A 16,033-nucleotide genomic window follows, 5' to 3' on the forward strand; every position below is an offset into this window, starting at 1 on the left:
AGCTTCTGAACAAGGTCAATATCAAAAATAGAATTTCCTGGTAAAGTAAACTCTCGCGGCCTTGGATTCATGTGCTGTTTCATGGGCAAACGCCAAATGCTATACAATTGGCTCCCAAGTATGGTAACAGATCCACTGCACGTCTTGATACTGATTGGTAAATAATTGATATTGATGAGTTCTCAAAGTTGCTGACACATTGAAACTATCCTCAAATTCATTCGTTGGCTAAAAGTGTATCGGCGCCCACCTTCAGTTTCTTTTCTAATTAGATAGCTCACTTTTTTAAAAAATAAAAATAAAAATTGGAGGCATAGAAGATCATGGCACCAAGTGAAGCAAGAAAAAAGAGTGTCGAAAAGCTTCGAAAGTGATACCATTAATGCATAGAGCCCCGGCCCTTTTTTTTGCAGGCAAAAGTGAAATGGTCCTCTCATTTCTAAAGCATCTCTACTTTCTCAGAAGTGTTTTCAAGTCAAAGCTTGCGGCCAACAATATCCTTCCATGCATTTGATCCTGGATAATTCACCAATAATTGATGAACAGACCTTTTGTTTCAAAATGTTGAAGCAGAATATAGTGCCACATGAGTTTGGCTTCTTTTATTTGCCTTCTGATTTGCTAAATTCCACTATTTAACCAAGCTGGATGAACTACATATATAACCATTTCTTACAAATCTCTGATCATGTTTCTGCATCCAATCAGTCGGCCAGCATTTTCACCTCGTCCTTGCTTGGAGATCAGCTAGGATTGTGAAGTTACTTGAGATTCTTTGTTTAGTCTGTTTAATTAAAGCTTGAGATTCCACAATATTTCTTTCTTACCTTTAATTTTTATAAATCTCTGTTTAGTCTGTTTAATTTTAAATCTAATATAGATCAATATTATTTGTTTTTTTTAAATAAAAATACTTTTTATTTTATTTTGAGTTGCATTGTTATGAAAATCAAAATCAATGAGATGCCAACCATAACAGAGTGTTATTTTTCAATTTCTTGGAACTGTGCTACTCTTCTAAATTTTTTTTTAAAAAAAACATACTGGAACATAACTTAACTAAAGAAATTATAGGGGCAAAAGGGATGTACATAACATAAGTAGCAATAACATTGCCAGATTTACTGGAACATACTGGTGGTTGAATAATGGTGATTGATTGATTGTACTGAGTTGCCGGCAGATTTGTATTTATTAATTTCCTGCTTGAAATGTGCGTTTAAATATCGATGTAGATGTATCACATGCAGGTCATATGCCCCATATTTTTGTACCTCCAAATCATTTTGTGGGGAGGGAACATCATCCATGGTAGCTCGGAAGCCTGCATTCCCTGTGAATTATATTTCATATAATATCGAAGCTGGCAGGCAGGCAGGCTGACTGACAGACCCCTCAAATCAGAATTCCATGATAGAACATAGAGCAAAAGAGACCAGTCTAGGGCATTCAGAAATTTTGGCAGCATTGTACTGCAAGTCAAGTTTCAGCTCACACGGGCAATTAGAGAAAGCAAGAGAGTCATTTAATGGGGGCACTGCCAGTTGACTAACCTGAAATTAATGCTTTATGTACGAAATATATAGGATATAAATACCCATTGATGATCCCTTAGCAAGGAAAATTCAAGAGGGAGACTGTTCTTTCCGGCAGTCAAAGTAAGGGCTCATCAGGAATGAGTTGTAGAATAACTCCTGCTTGCAAGGCACCGTCTGAAACCCGGCTCCCTCTATGTCAGAGAGAGATACCATAGCTGCCAAAATTAATGGAAATCTACACGAATCCTCCAAGTTCTTTGTTGCATGTGATGTGCACATGATTGGATGCGTATGTTGGTTAAAAGAAAGCAAGAGAAAGATACACTGCACAAGTTGACTCGTGATTCCTGAAAAATGCATAATCAAGGATCAGCCAGACCTATCTCTCTCTCTCTTCGTCTGGGCCATTGACTAAAAAGAGGTCAACCCATGTGCCTCTTGATAATAAATCAAGCCAATGGCATGCGAATTGTCTATGGAAAACAACGAACTTGAACGTGGAAGATATTTTAACACCCAAAACCAGTCGGATCCTGCCGCAGAAAGTTAACCCTTGTTCACGGCAAGAGGTTTTGATGCAACAAAAACCCATTCACCCTATCAAGACTAGTAATAGTTAGACCTGAAAACAGACGAGGGACACGGAGACGTTAATTTTCTGGTGTTAAAGGAATGACACGACTAAACCTAACTTCTTATGGAATCAGATATTACAACCTTCTCAAGGATTCTGAGAACAATGCAGGAAATTAAATAATGTCAAAAGTTCTAATATCCACACCTGCTTGAAGACTGGAGAACATGCAGAGCTATACAGGATACTGGGCAATGGAAACAACATGTCATGTACTGTTGATCTGCCATTTGTTGTCTAATAAAAACAAATAAAATCATATAAAAAACCTACAGAAGTGATAAATATAACGAAATCCCCCAACTTTCCCCTGCCAATATGGAACTCAGACATCCAACAGCACAGGGCAGGTTTATAGATTATATGGGTTTCAGATTAGTCTTTGATTTTGTCAACCCAACTCCAGGGAACCAGCTGATATGGTCCACAAGTAATTATGTGAACTTTATAGATATTATACAGACCTAAAGGATAGAAAAATAGCATTTAGCAATGATGGCACCCAGTGAAGTTGTTTATTCCACCCAATGAAGATTTGAAATCACATCCTGCAAGGGGATTGGAAGCGAGCTCGACATTCTGTTCCAACGTTAAGTACGAGTTTTGACGACTGCAGCATCTGATCTCACAGATCTCTAAAGCTGAATGAACTAGATAGATCCACTAGATTAAATGCAACATTCAAGGGACCTATGCTTTTTTAACCCACATCATCTCTTTCTCAGATCATGCCTTTCGCTTACGAATATCTCTTTGTCATCACATCATGACCTGTCTCTCTTAATTCAACCTAGAAATGAAATCACTTGATATAAAGAAAAGGTTATTTATCATAGAAAACCCAGAACTGAATTTTCTATATCAAACTGAACAGATAATACGATATCAGTTGTCGTCAAGGTAAATAAAATTACAATCCAAAAGACAAGTTTAATGCAAGGACAAAAGTGATTCTCATCTGAAACCTGAGTCACTGCATAATATTCAACAAGAGCGAAGTGAAACAGATTCTACTGACATTACACTTTTTAGTTCTTCCCTTTCTTATGAAAGAAGAATGATTCTTTGACACTTCCAACTCTTGGCTTTATTACCAGATTCATTCTCAACCGAGACTCGACTTGCTTCACTCAGAAAGACGAGGCTCTCCACAAAAGTATCCAAATAAAATGTGTCTGACAAAAATATTCCACAACCCCGATTGTCCTTCGTCCACCTCTCCCCAAAAGTATAACATCGTCATTTGTCATTTTTCCTAAATGCAATTAATCTTCTTACCCCTTTCAAATGTTCAATATTGAAAAGTTTGGTCCAAGATTCCGAAGCACTGTGCTCTTTCTTCACCCACACTGAATAATGCTCGACCAGGTCCTGGAAGGGACCAACGAAAGCATTCTATTAAACACCTTAATAATCTGGAATTGCCATATCCCCGAACACTCCATTCCTCAGAGTAAATGGTATAAATTACATGGGATGCATCATCCCTCTTCAATGGATCATCTGCAAGCCAATGACAAGCACCATTTACAGAAGCAGACCTCGACAGCTACCAAATAAAGCACCTCAGATCATTAGAAATCATTCTACAAGACCTCGAACGCCATTTTCTAATCTTTAAAAGAGACTAAATATCATATATAATAAATCTAGATGTCCAAAATCTTGAGCATCGTCAATAGTCATTACAACCTATACTTTTAAACGAACAAAAAAGTTTTTCAGCATAGTAATCAGGAAAACCCCCATCTGGGTATAGAAGGTAAAACTCTTCCTCTTCTTTTGAGAAATATTTCATTAGAAGGAGGTCGTTGTTTCTTGTGGTGGTTTTGCTAAGATGGCGGGTGATGAAAGTAGGAAAGGAAATTCAAGAACACCATGTTTTTGAAACGCAACTGAATCTCAGTAGGGATTTCGCTGGTGATCTTGAAATAATTTATATCATCGGTTCTTGTGGGTATTTCTGAACTTTTTTCTCCTCCTTGTTTCTACCAAGTTTACACTGTTGAAGAACCAAAACCGTTTCTCTCTGTTCTCTCCGAAACCCCACACCTTTCGTTTCAATTTTAAATGGGCCGAAGCCTTCTATCTGTATGGGCTGGGCCTTTCTTTCGTTTTCTTTTCTTTCTTTCTTTCTTTATTTCAATGGAAGAAAAATGTTTTCGTTTGGCCACAAAATAAAATATTCTAAAATATAAGGAAATGATTGATAGAATTAAATTTAGTATTAATATTTTTAAATTATCAATTAAATTCTACTTTATTTTATGTTAAGTTTAAATATATTTATTTAATATCGTAAAAATTTAATTTAAACAAAAATATAAAAAAAGTTGGCTGGTCATTCTATAAAATCATGGAATGAAAACAACAATAAAAGAACTGAGAACAGCATCATCTCCGACCACAAAATTACGAAACAGTAATTCACAAATTACTGCCACCATCTTTATAATAACTCGGCAAGGTTCTAACGTTTACAAGCTGTAACATAACAGTAGTTGTTCTTAGATAAACTTCAATTATTGAAGTGTAACGCAAAATATGAAATCTCCTTTTCCATTAAAGTGAGTGATTCAAGTGCAGGAAAAAATTGAATCCATGGTGAGATCAAGTGCAGCAACCCTCTCGAAATGGTTTTTCAATCTGTTAAAATGAGGGAGAAAGGGATGGTAACAGTTCTTAAGTTCATCTTGAAGGAGATAAATGACAACACTGTACAGGTAACCTCTGCGGAACCACTGGTACAGTATTGGGGTTTTAAATAACAAAAAAAACTCCTCTAATTCCCTACTCGTTAATAAGTTGTCAATCACTGTAAGAAAAAATTGAGATATCAGTTGATCTGATATGCTGTGGTGGGGGTGGGGAAGAGTATCTGTCCTGAAAGATACAATATGTGAGGCATTAAAGGGCTTTCTTCACATCAAAATAGTTGGAACGCTCCTTGTTTGCATCATCAACATCATCTGGAGACGCCACGGCAACTGAAACCCATTTATCTTTAACAGCCTCGATTACCTCCCCAAATTCCTTGAAGTCTTTCAAACTGTGGAAAAAAGGAAAGAGAAGAAAGAAACGTTCAAATCTTGAAAAATGGTCTTGATTTTAACCTGGCATGAAAGACTCGAACAGATTTAATGACACAAATGTTGGTGTGAATCTATATTCAAAATGGCATTCATTATATATCATTAAAGTCATTCAAATCAATGGATTCGGTAATGTAAATGATATGAGCCTGATCTGTTTTCCCATTATTTCCTTTTTCCATTTCTTTAAAATAAACTAGCTCTGTCTACCATTCTGGGTGATAACCAATCAATGTTTTTGTATTTATACAAGTGGAGTTTTTGGTCAAGGCAAACAACAAGAAAATAAACATCAATCATTACCTGGTTGACAATATTTCTTCACGTCTCTTTTGCCTTTCTTCTTCTGTGATTCCCAATAAATACCGCAATAAACTGAAAAGCAATGTAATACATTTTTTTTAGTGTGCTTGATTATAATATAAAATATAAAAGCCAATTAGAACCGCATTTCCCTAAAGTCTTTTTTACTTAACCACCGACTTCCAATTTCAGGCTCGTAGAATTTGATTCCACATAGATGTTGGTTTTTGTATTTTTTGGATACGGGTTTGGTGGGGTGGGGGTAAATAGAAATGAGTTCAATTTTCCTTGTTTCGAGTACACAAGTTTATAAAAAGCTAAAATCATAACAGAAACACCCTAAAAAGGCAGACAAGGAAGCTAGCAGCCAAACCTACTAACACACAAACACCCCCACGTACAATAGAAGAAGCTATTGTAGAAGTTCTAAGTGCCTCTGACAGGGCCAATGTCGTGGTTGCATCTCTACCTCACCAAAAATATTCCAATCTGTAAAGTATTAACAGTATGTCACACTGATTCAAATTTTCAATGAAATCTTTGATAGATGATAGCTGTCACACTGATTCAAATTTTCAATGAAATCTTTGATAGATGATAGCTTAAAGTTTTAAGCTTTTTAGTTTTGATAATGGTTGTAGTTACCGGAAAAATGTGTGTTTATGTTTGAGATAGACTTTGACACTTTGTGTTATTCGATTATGTTATGTTGGTTTTAGTTTTTGGGTTTGTTTGAACAGGATGGTCCAATGCTAAAAGATGCCATGACTCCACCGATTTCAAGGGCTAATACTAGTGGTAATAAAACAGTGAATGAGAAAAGATTGGAGATTTGGTTGATAAGAACCGGGTAGAACGATGGAAGGTTAATGATGAAACAAAGGTCTTGAGTGTCCAAAAAATTGACCTGTCAAAAAAGGTTCTGAAACATATTCTCCACATACCTACTATAACCTTTGGCATCTGGCAGCTGGTATGAATCCACGTCTCCAATAGTCCCAATTATTGCTTTGGAGAGAGTATCGTCGTCCATTTCTAATTGACGTAGAAAAGCACCAGTTCCATCATATACATCAAGTGTCTTCAACAAGTTGGGATCACGATAGGATAAAAAGGAGAACACTCCTACAAAAATAACAAAAATCATAAATTGAATTCCAATGGTTAGATTTATATTATAGCAATTACAACTCCTTTTCTGTTCCAAACAGTGCGTAATCGGAACTCCATGCCTAGCAATGTGTCTCACTGTTTTACCTGAGTGAGTATCAAGATCACAAAACCCTCCATATGCCCCACCACTAACACGCACACGATCCCACAACCATGTATTGCTAATGTATTTGGAGATAACATAAGCACTCCCATTAAGCTGATAACCAGTGTCATAGATATTAGCAGCTTTGCCAACATAATTAACCTGTAGAAGGTGAAAGTTTAGAAATTTCCCCTGGCAACCAGAAAAGAAGACGAAACAGCAGACAGGGAAATAATTTTTTCACCTGTGTAGGAATCACAATAGCTTCATTTCCTGGAGAAAGTCGAGCATTCCAAGCAGCAGCTTCAACAGAAGACTTGCTAGGAAGCAAATCAAGAAACTTGCTAACATACTTTTCTGAGTTGGTGAGATTTTTCCCATCAGCGGTCATGTTTATCAAGCAGCCATTCTTTGATAACAAGGATGTACGAATTTCCTCAAGAGATGATGAAACTCCAGCCCAATCTTGATCAACTCTCTCCTCAAGAGCTTGCAGGAATTCCAAGTAACTATGACCCCAACAATTGAGTTGTGTCAGTATCATTTCATTTGTAGTAAGAAAGCTCTCCACAAAACTTGAATCTTTCATAATTTATTTATACATGTGAAGCAATTAGTATTATGTCAAAATTGTATATCATTTATTGCACATGTATTAAAATCCTAGAACTGAAACACTTGTATTATATGAGGTTGTTGGATGAAATCAAAGAATTACAGATTAACCAAAAGATAAACATTCCAACCTTACACCACCCATTTGTTCGGAAATCCATCCTGTAACATTTAACTTTGCATCCATTCTTGTAGCTGCAATTCTGTGGCCACTGCCTCTTAAACGGTTCTGAAGATATTTTTCAGAACATCGAGATTATGTTCTTAAAGGTAAAGACCCAATTGCATTTCTGATTCAACAGACAAAAAAATATGAATAAGTACCTCCATTCCTGCTTTGCTTTGGGAAACGAACTGCTTAAAGCGTTGCTGGTCCGTAAATTGGACTTCTTGAAGAACGCAATTAACCTACAACAAATAGCATTTCATCAATTCATTGCATCCCAAGGCAACTGATTCTGTAAATGTCGCTATAGACTTCGAAACATAAAGCGTCAGCTCGAGTATTAGAAAATAGGTCTCTTACTATGGTACAGATGTTTGCAGCAAGAGACAAAAGTGGGCTTGAAAAAAATAAAATAAAATAAAACCATATAAACCCTTAATAAAAAACAATCTTCATGAAAGTAAACTTATAGCTAAATAGTGTACATGCTTACGCAATACCAATAATTAAAAAATGTTGTTAATTTGCCATCTGGGTTTCTTCAGCTGGTTCAGGTATTAAAGGAGAATTTACTAGGACATACAATAAAAAAAAAAGGAAAAAGGAAAGCATGTCCAGATTCTAGAATGCATCGCCAATCAGTACATTCAAATGCAAGATACCAGTATTTCAACAAACAGGAACAAGCAAGTGAAAAACATCAAAAGGAACTAGAGCAAAACTAATCAAGTTTCTCCCAGTGTGCTGATGCCTTTAGGAAAAACAAGGCAACTGCAAAATCTACAATGACAGAAGTGCTTGAAAGCCACTTCAACTGGATATAGTGACAAAACAATTCAGCTGCACTTACAAGGTTGAATAAGTCCTCAACACGACCTGCCATGGCTTTACCCTGAGCAATTATATGACTGCATGGATCCTCCCTGCCTTGAATGGATGATGTGAATGGATAAACTGATATGCCTCCAGTTTTTCTTCCAATCAGCTGGTTAAGTTGCACAAAGGTCAAATCCTTTGTGCCCATTTCAAGCAATGACTGACTGTGAGAGCATTGAGAAATAGTGAAAATGTGATTATATAGTCTGCAAAGAAATACACAGGGCGCAGCCATTGAAATTGACAAAGAATGGCACATGTTAAGTTTTAAGATTTCTGTTCGGTTAGCCTGACCTAAGTGAAATTTGAACATGTGTTCATAGTGGAGACAAAAGAAAAAAAAACATGCACAACAAGAAATGACCATGGAAATAATCTTCAAGGCAACATCTCACCAGAAAAGTGGCACCAAAGGAAGAAGTTCCTGCTTCAGTGATCTCATATTAAAGACAATTTCAGCATAAAGGACATCATTTGTGAAGAGGTCATGCTTCAATACTTTCACTCCATTGATATCCCCAGCCTACAGTTAGTATATAAATGCTAAGCACAAGTCCCCAAAATGGTCATATGCAGGACATTCAAGCACAAAACACTAAAAGCTTAACAATAACCTCAGTGGGAACATGTAAAGGTTCTTTGGGAATGTCAAGCAAAGAGAGGCTTGGAACACTTCTTAAAGCTTCAGGTGGGTCAGGAGTTTCCTGCTTTAATCTCAGCTCCTGTGTAGCACGTGCTAGCTCAGCAAGATCTTCTTCAGTCATGCTTGCTTTTACTTTCTCCAAAATTTCTCTTTCAGCAGCTTCATCACGAGAAGCTTTCTCAGGATCAGGCTGAAACAGAAAACACCCAGTGTCACTGATGCAATTACTGTACAATCATATATAGAAAATGAAATTTCAGACTAAAATGATTACCTGCATTTCAATGGTAACACGATGAAGATTGTTCAAGATAAATTTCTCAATTAAAGGAGAAAAAACAGCTTTGGAACCTTCCTCAGCTATTCTTGCTTTTAGGGCCATCAAGGGTTTCTCATACTTTAAAGGCTCAAAGGGATCCATATCATATATCCATTTGCTCTGCAAACCAAAACCACATCAATGATATCTGAAATAAATAAATGATGACCGGTTTGCAGAAATGAGGGGAAAAACATGCAAAACTTACAATGGATTGAAGCATCAGTGATAAGCCACGAGGAAATGACCCAGTGTTGTTTTCCCTGAGAGAAAACTCGATTGTATTCATGGAAGCCTCCACGGCATCTGTCTCAAATCCTTCCTCTGCTAACTTCTTAAGTGTACTCATGACTAATTCTTCTACCTTTTCAATGTCTTCTTCGGAGACACCCTTCAACCCAATACTAAATTGTGGTTGAAGCAGCTCATCTTCAACTCCACCACCAACAATGGCATCTCCAAGACCACTTTCCAGTAAGATTTTCCTCAAGGGTGAAGCAGGGGTTCCCAACATAAGATGATCCAAAAAGCCAAGAGTAAGCTCAGTTTCCAAGTCTAAGGGCTTATCTGCTAGCAACCAATTAAGGCATACCATATGCTTCTTTTTCAAATCACTGCCATCACCAGCCGGATATTTCTCAACAATCCTGACAGGCTCTGAAAAGAATTTCTGTTGCTCAATCCTTGACTCATTTGAAGCTGAACTTGCATCGAACATATCTAGATACTCTGAGAGAGAAAGAGAGAACAATTCAAGTACAAGTTTCTCAGAATCCTGAAATTGCTAATTACTGAACTGGAATATTACAGGTGATAGTATACAAGATGAATGTGGATGGTATAATGGTCTTAAGGTACACAACGAACACTATTCCTTACTTAAATAAACAATTTAAGATTTCAAAAGCAAATTGATCATAGAAATTGAAATGGGACATGAACAATCAATAGGCCAGCCTACAGGCTTTTAAATACACACACACTTAACACATTCTATTTAAACTGTATGATAGCATGATGAAGCATGATGATATGAATATTTAGACAAATTAAAATCAAAGAAACAGTTGCCAAATTCCATCGGGCAAAACCCACTAAATGAATATAAAGTTTGGTTTCAATCTAGTTTTCTGAGAATAAAGTTTGACAATTATGGTCCACATCGTTTCACCTTCACACCTCTAGCTCTGCAAATGCTTCCCTTTAGGAAAAAATCACCTGAGCATTTTCTAAGATGTTCAGCATGCCTTGCATTTAAGTGAAAAAGAAGCGTTTGCATGCAATGCTTTCATAACTTATCAACAGAGATGGAACTTGGATGCAGTACCACTCAGGATGCGTAAGCGCTCAGTTGGATCGTCATCTCCATAAAACCATATCCTGGCATTGCTGGGGTGGTAATATTTACCGTGAAACTCCTGTATTATTTTAATCAGTAAAGAAGAGAGTCCTGTATGTACCTATTCATAATCAAGAATACACTGATCCTACATGAAACCATGCATAAGCACATGTACAAGAGAAGGAAATAACATATATAGCACACTCACTACAGTAACAGAGATCACACACATGCAAAAAATAAATTAATAAATTCACGCATAAATATTTGCACATTATTGAAAATATTTGACAGCAGATGTACTTTACGGGAAAATCACACCAGGAAGTCAAAGTTCTTGTGCCTGGTAATACATACCAGTGAATGGAAAATGAAGTATTCACTGTCGTAATTTATTTTGAAAAAAAAAACATATGTATTGTTTTATAAGCTTCTAAAAGCTAAAAACCTTTATGAAAACACTCATGTTTTCTAAAACAGACAGATGGATGTGTACCATCAAAGATCCAGAAGTTTATGAATCACATAGTAGAACACTTTTACGCTAACAAACTAGAACAGGGATGTTGAGACTGACCTTAAATTGCTCAAACGTCAATTTGGGAATAACTTTAGGATCCCCTCCACTATCAACACCATAGGTATTGTCTGGGAAAAGAGCCTGCACAGAAGTTATGAGTGACAGTTACTACAGATAACATAATTTGTAGTGGAGGCATGTCCATAAAACAAATAATCTATAATGAGCTAATTATCAAACTAATAGCATTCAAATAATTGCTTTCTCAAAATTGCACTCGTGAATGATTGCATGCAGGCATGACTGAACATCTAAGCAGTCAACGTGTTTCATACTGAAATAAGTAAGATCAAACAATTAGAGAAAAGGGAACTTGCCAGCTGAGCAGTCCGTCCTAGAATATTATCAGGTTGGGAATAGACACCCTTCATTTCATTAAAAACAACTCCTGGGATTAAGGAGAAATAAACTCATTAAAGGTGAAGAAACTACATGCAAAACAAGGAATAATACTGCCAAACAAGTAGCTGGGTATATTTCTTAAAATATGCAACCTTTATAAGATATTTCTTCTGAAGGGTTGTTGAGCTCAAGATGCCAACCCTCCTGTTGAAAAGTATGGTGATCCTCCACACATTTAGGAAAGAATACAGCATCCAGGTATACATCAACCAAGTTATAGAAATCCTGTTTTGAAAAACAAGATCCAAGTATTAACATCTAAACAAAATCCAAATGAAATAAAAAAAGGCTATTGCCCAAAGTTGCAATATCATACATTTACTAATTCACTGTTACCTTTGTGTTCGTGGAAGCAACTGGGTAGCAGGTCCTATCAGGATAAGTGAATGCATTCAGAAAAGTATGCAGACTTCCTTTCAATAACTCAACAAATGGTTCTTTCAATGGGTACTTCCTTGACCCACATAACACACTGTGTTCCAATATGTGTGGTATCCCAGTTGAATCCTTCCTGCATTACACCATTAATCATGATCAGTAGCTTGCACGTCAACTAATTTTGCTACAAAATTTGACTGGCGTAAAATTTTATCAGTTCCTCTCTCAAGAATCTATAAAAATAAAAAAACTTAGCCAAACTTTTCGCTAATAACCAAACTGCAGAGCATAAAACACAACAATTTTAATTTTCAAAAACAAAACACTCCGTAGTCAATTCCTTTCACAAATTCAACACCTCTACAATCATAATAAATTCAAACTTTTCAATGATATCCACGCTCTTCTACTAAAGTACAAATAAACCTCACCATTTAAACACCAAGTTAATCTTAAAGCAACAAAAAAAAGAAAGTCAAATACTATAAAGATAACAATCACAAAAAATAAAGATTTCAATAATATCCATTTTCTTAATCAAAACCACTAGAATTGCATCCACTTAAAATCAAATTAAGCTTAAAACACGATGATAATACTAATAATAATGCTAAGAGCTTACGGCGGAGTGCGAAAAACAATGCCGAAAACTTTATTCTCATCATCATTGGAAACAGACATGACTTCAGCTCCAGTTTTTTTATGCTTGAGTAACACAGCTCTTGATTTACACTCTCCGATAAAGTCCTCTGATACTTTCTCAAATCCATATTTCGCCGCAACCTCGTCAGGCAAGGTGCTAACATCTGCAACCACACACACAATCAAAGCTCGAATTTCCATTTTTCTGATATTAAATTAATTTTTTTAAAAAAATGAAGAACAGGTGACCTGGAGAGCATCGGGTGGCGATGGCGTGAGGAGAGGAAGAAGAGAAGTGGTGTTTGATGAAGTGGAAAGAGGATGAGCATGGCGTGGCAGAGGGAGGGAGTAATCTACAGCGGCGGCGGAGAAGGAGGGAGCGAGAGGTGAGGGGGTTAATCGGACGGTGGAGATTGCGAGGGGGGAAGGGCGAGGAGCGTGGCGATTTAGACGAGGAAGAGAAAAGGCGAAAGAAGTTGCGGGGAGTGTAGTAGCGAGGGAAAAGGAGTAATTTGTTGGAAGAGCGAAGGAGAATTGCTGTCTCCATTTTCGTGGATAGAGAAGAGAGAGTGGGGGGAGAGTAGGGGTTAAGGTTTGGGGTTTTGTTTGGGGTTTAACAACGTGGAGAAGAGGGAGAACATCAAAGGAGAAAGAATGGGAAGGACGCTACTTGGAGTGTCGTTTTGGGCTTTTCCTCTTTTACTTGATCAGAAAAGCATTGGAATGGCAGTAAATGATTTCTGTGGTTCACTTCTATTATGGTAAAGTGTGTAGTTTGCTTGGAGAGTCGGAAATGAAGAGAGCCAGATTACAGTATAATCTTCTTCTTCGCAATTTATATTTTTCATGACAAATAAATATATCCAATGCATCTATATTAGAGCTAGAAATTAAGTTTTTTTTAGAGTTTGACTGTGTTTGTTTTTGTATTCATGTTTTAAAAAATAATAATTTTATTTAAATTAATTGTCATTTTATATTTTAAAATTATTTTGATATATAAATATCAAAAATAAATTTTAAAAAATTAACTGCTTCCTTTTGATATCAAATCCAAAATAACATTGGCAAATCAACATACAACACAAGATGAAAACGATAACGTTTGATAAAGTTGTCGTTTCATGTATTCTTCCACTCCATTACACGCTATGGAAACATATCCTTACCGTATAGCGTTATTTTTACATAAAAATGGAACTTAATCTAAAACACGGATCTTGATTTAAATCATCTATCGCTGTTTTTTACTACATAGAAAAGAGAGACAGACAGAAAAAAAACAAAAAAAAAAAAAAAAAAAAAAAACCAACCCTCACTTGGTTCGAGGTTTTCATATGGTAATTTCAATTTTATCATAAACAGTTGAATTACGCAGGTATTCTTACTATGCAAATTTATTAGTCTTGGTTTCGGGGGCTCGATTGTCATTTTCTAATAATTTTTTTTATTGTTATTTAATCATATGGGTATTTTTGTTTTTTTATAATTTTATGAACAATTAAATTACTCTATTACTCTCACTATTCAAAATTTTTGGCCCAGCTTTAAAGGCTTGGTTGTAATTTCATAAGGGTTTTTTTTGTTATTGTTGTTTAGTCATAGAGGCATTTTTGGTTTTTTGCACATAAAAAAAGGTTGTTGACGTATGTCTGGCACGCGCCAGCCGCTCCACCGTTTCTGGGCGACGCGTGTTGCTAACAACGATGGTTGAGATCAAGCTCTGCCGCATCATTTGATGCGTCTTGGCATTATCTTCCTCCCTGGATAACGCGTGTATACTAGTGAGGTCTAGATTAGCGCCAATTGACTTTTCACATTTTACTTTCCTTTTTCCTCATTGGAATTGAATGCTGGCAATACAAAATATCATATAAACCCTTCAATTTATTTTTATTTTTATTTTTTATTCAGTCATTCTTCTCTTAGTTGCAATTGTTTTTTTTACATTTATTGTTTTTAATTGGATTTTATTTTCGATTTCTTCCCTGATTGTTTGATTTTGTTATTTTTTTATCAAGTTTGGTCATTATTTTTTTAATTGTTATTTTTTCAAATATTTTCTTGATTTATTTGTTTTTCTTCAATTCCATCTTTGAGCATTTCTTTTCATTGATTTTTTATGTGATGTTTGGTGCCAATTCTTTTAATCATTACTTTTTAAAATTATTTTCCTAATTTTTTTTAAATTCTATCACTAAACATTTAAATTCATTTAAATTTTCCCTTAACTTTTAATTTCACATGGTTTTTATCTTGAATCTAGTCATAATTTTTTTAATTATTATTTATTTTGTTTTGCATTGTTTTTTTATTGACTTTTTTTTTTATATTTCATAACTCAATATGTGATTGGTTAGGAATCTTGTTTTTTATTTTTTCAGGTTCGCCTTTAATAAAATCACCCTAGCCTCATGGCCTCGGTCATAAATTTGAAAGACTAGCTCGAGTCAACTTTTATCTTTTTTTAAAGTATTTTTTTTCAAATATTTTTTTTTGGTATTTTTTTTCGATTTGCTATTTACGCGGTCATCTCATTTTCATGTCATGTATTTGATTTGTTCACCCGAATTGACTGCCGGGTTCACTCGAGGTTTTTTTTTTATCCTTTTTTATATGTTTCCATCATATTGGTGGATGTCCATTCTTTATATTTTTATTATTTGTTCGACCTTTTATAATATTTTTTATGGTGTAAGTTTATTCAATCATTTTCGTTTGTATTTATTGTTTAAGCCATGAGTTTTTTATGGTAGATTTATCTTTTATTTATTTAAATAAAAAAAATTAGTAAACATAAACGGGTAAATATCTCATCTTTACTGTCTCTTCATTGTTTATTGTTTATGATTTTTTTTATTTATATAAATAGTTATCGATTTATTTAGTTAAATGATTGCATATGCTTTTTCAAATGACATTTTTAATTGTTTATGTAAGAAAACATATTGATGTAGCCTGCATATATGGTATTTTTTAAATAAATTATAGCTTGCATGCTAAATTCATAATTTTAATGTTTTTCTTTTTTTTTCTTTAAACTTTTTTTGGAAAAAATATTATTCTTTCACTCCTTACACTTGACCTATTTATAATATTTATTTTGTTATTTTTTTTATTTTGTAATATTTTTTGAATGTTTTTTTTCTTTACACGTTTTATTCTTGGAAATTTATTCTACATATATTAAAAAAAAATGTTTAATTGTAGCAATTGTAATATTGTTCTAATTTTTTTATACGCTA

General features: G+C 35.1%; 1 protein-coding gene across 1 annotated transcript; it reads right to left on the minus strand.

The window, feature by feature from the left end:
* Positions 1-4,712: 4,712 nt before the first annotated feature.
* LOC7457525 (presequence protease 1, chloroplastic/mitochondrial) lies at positions 4,713-13,506 on the minus strand. Its single transcript, XM_024608994.2, has 19 exons — positions 13,038-13,506; positions 12,769-12,952; positions 12,105-12,279; positions 11,861-11,993; positions 11,684-11,754; positions 11,364-11,447; positions 10,772-10,862; positions 9,653-10,173; positions 9,400-9,564; positions 9,097-9,315; positions 8,878-9,005; positions 8,457-8,646; positions 7,765-7,848; positions 7,572-7,669; positions 7,070-7,334; positions 6,825-6,987; positions 6,512-6,692; positions 5,568-5,639; positions 4,713-5,221 (listed from the first exon to the last, which is right to left on the minus strand). Exons 1-19 carry the CDS (start codon positions 13,333-13,335, stop codon positions 5,080-5,082), a joined length of 3,264 nt encoding a protein of 1,087 aa, XP_024464762.1. The 5' UTR covers positions 13,336-13,506; the 3' UTR covers positions 4,713-5,079.
* Between the last annotated feature and the right edge of the window lie 2,527 nt (positions 13,507-16,033).

Source organism: Populus trichocarpa, chromosome 9 (assembly GCF_000002775.5).
Source record: "Populus trichocarpa isolate Nisqually-1 chromosome 9, P.trichocarpa_v4.1, whole genome shotgun sequence".
NCBI classification, from domain to species: domain Eukaryota; kingdom Viridiplantae; phylum Streptophyta; class Magnoliopsida; order Malpighiales; family Salicaceae; genus Populus; species Populus trichocarpa.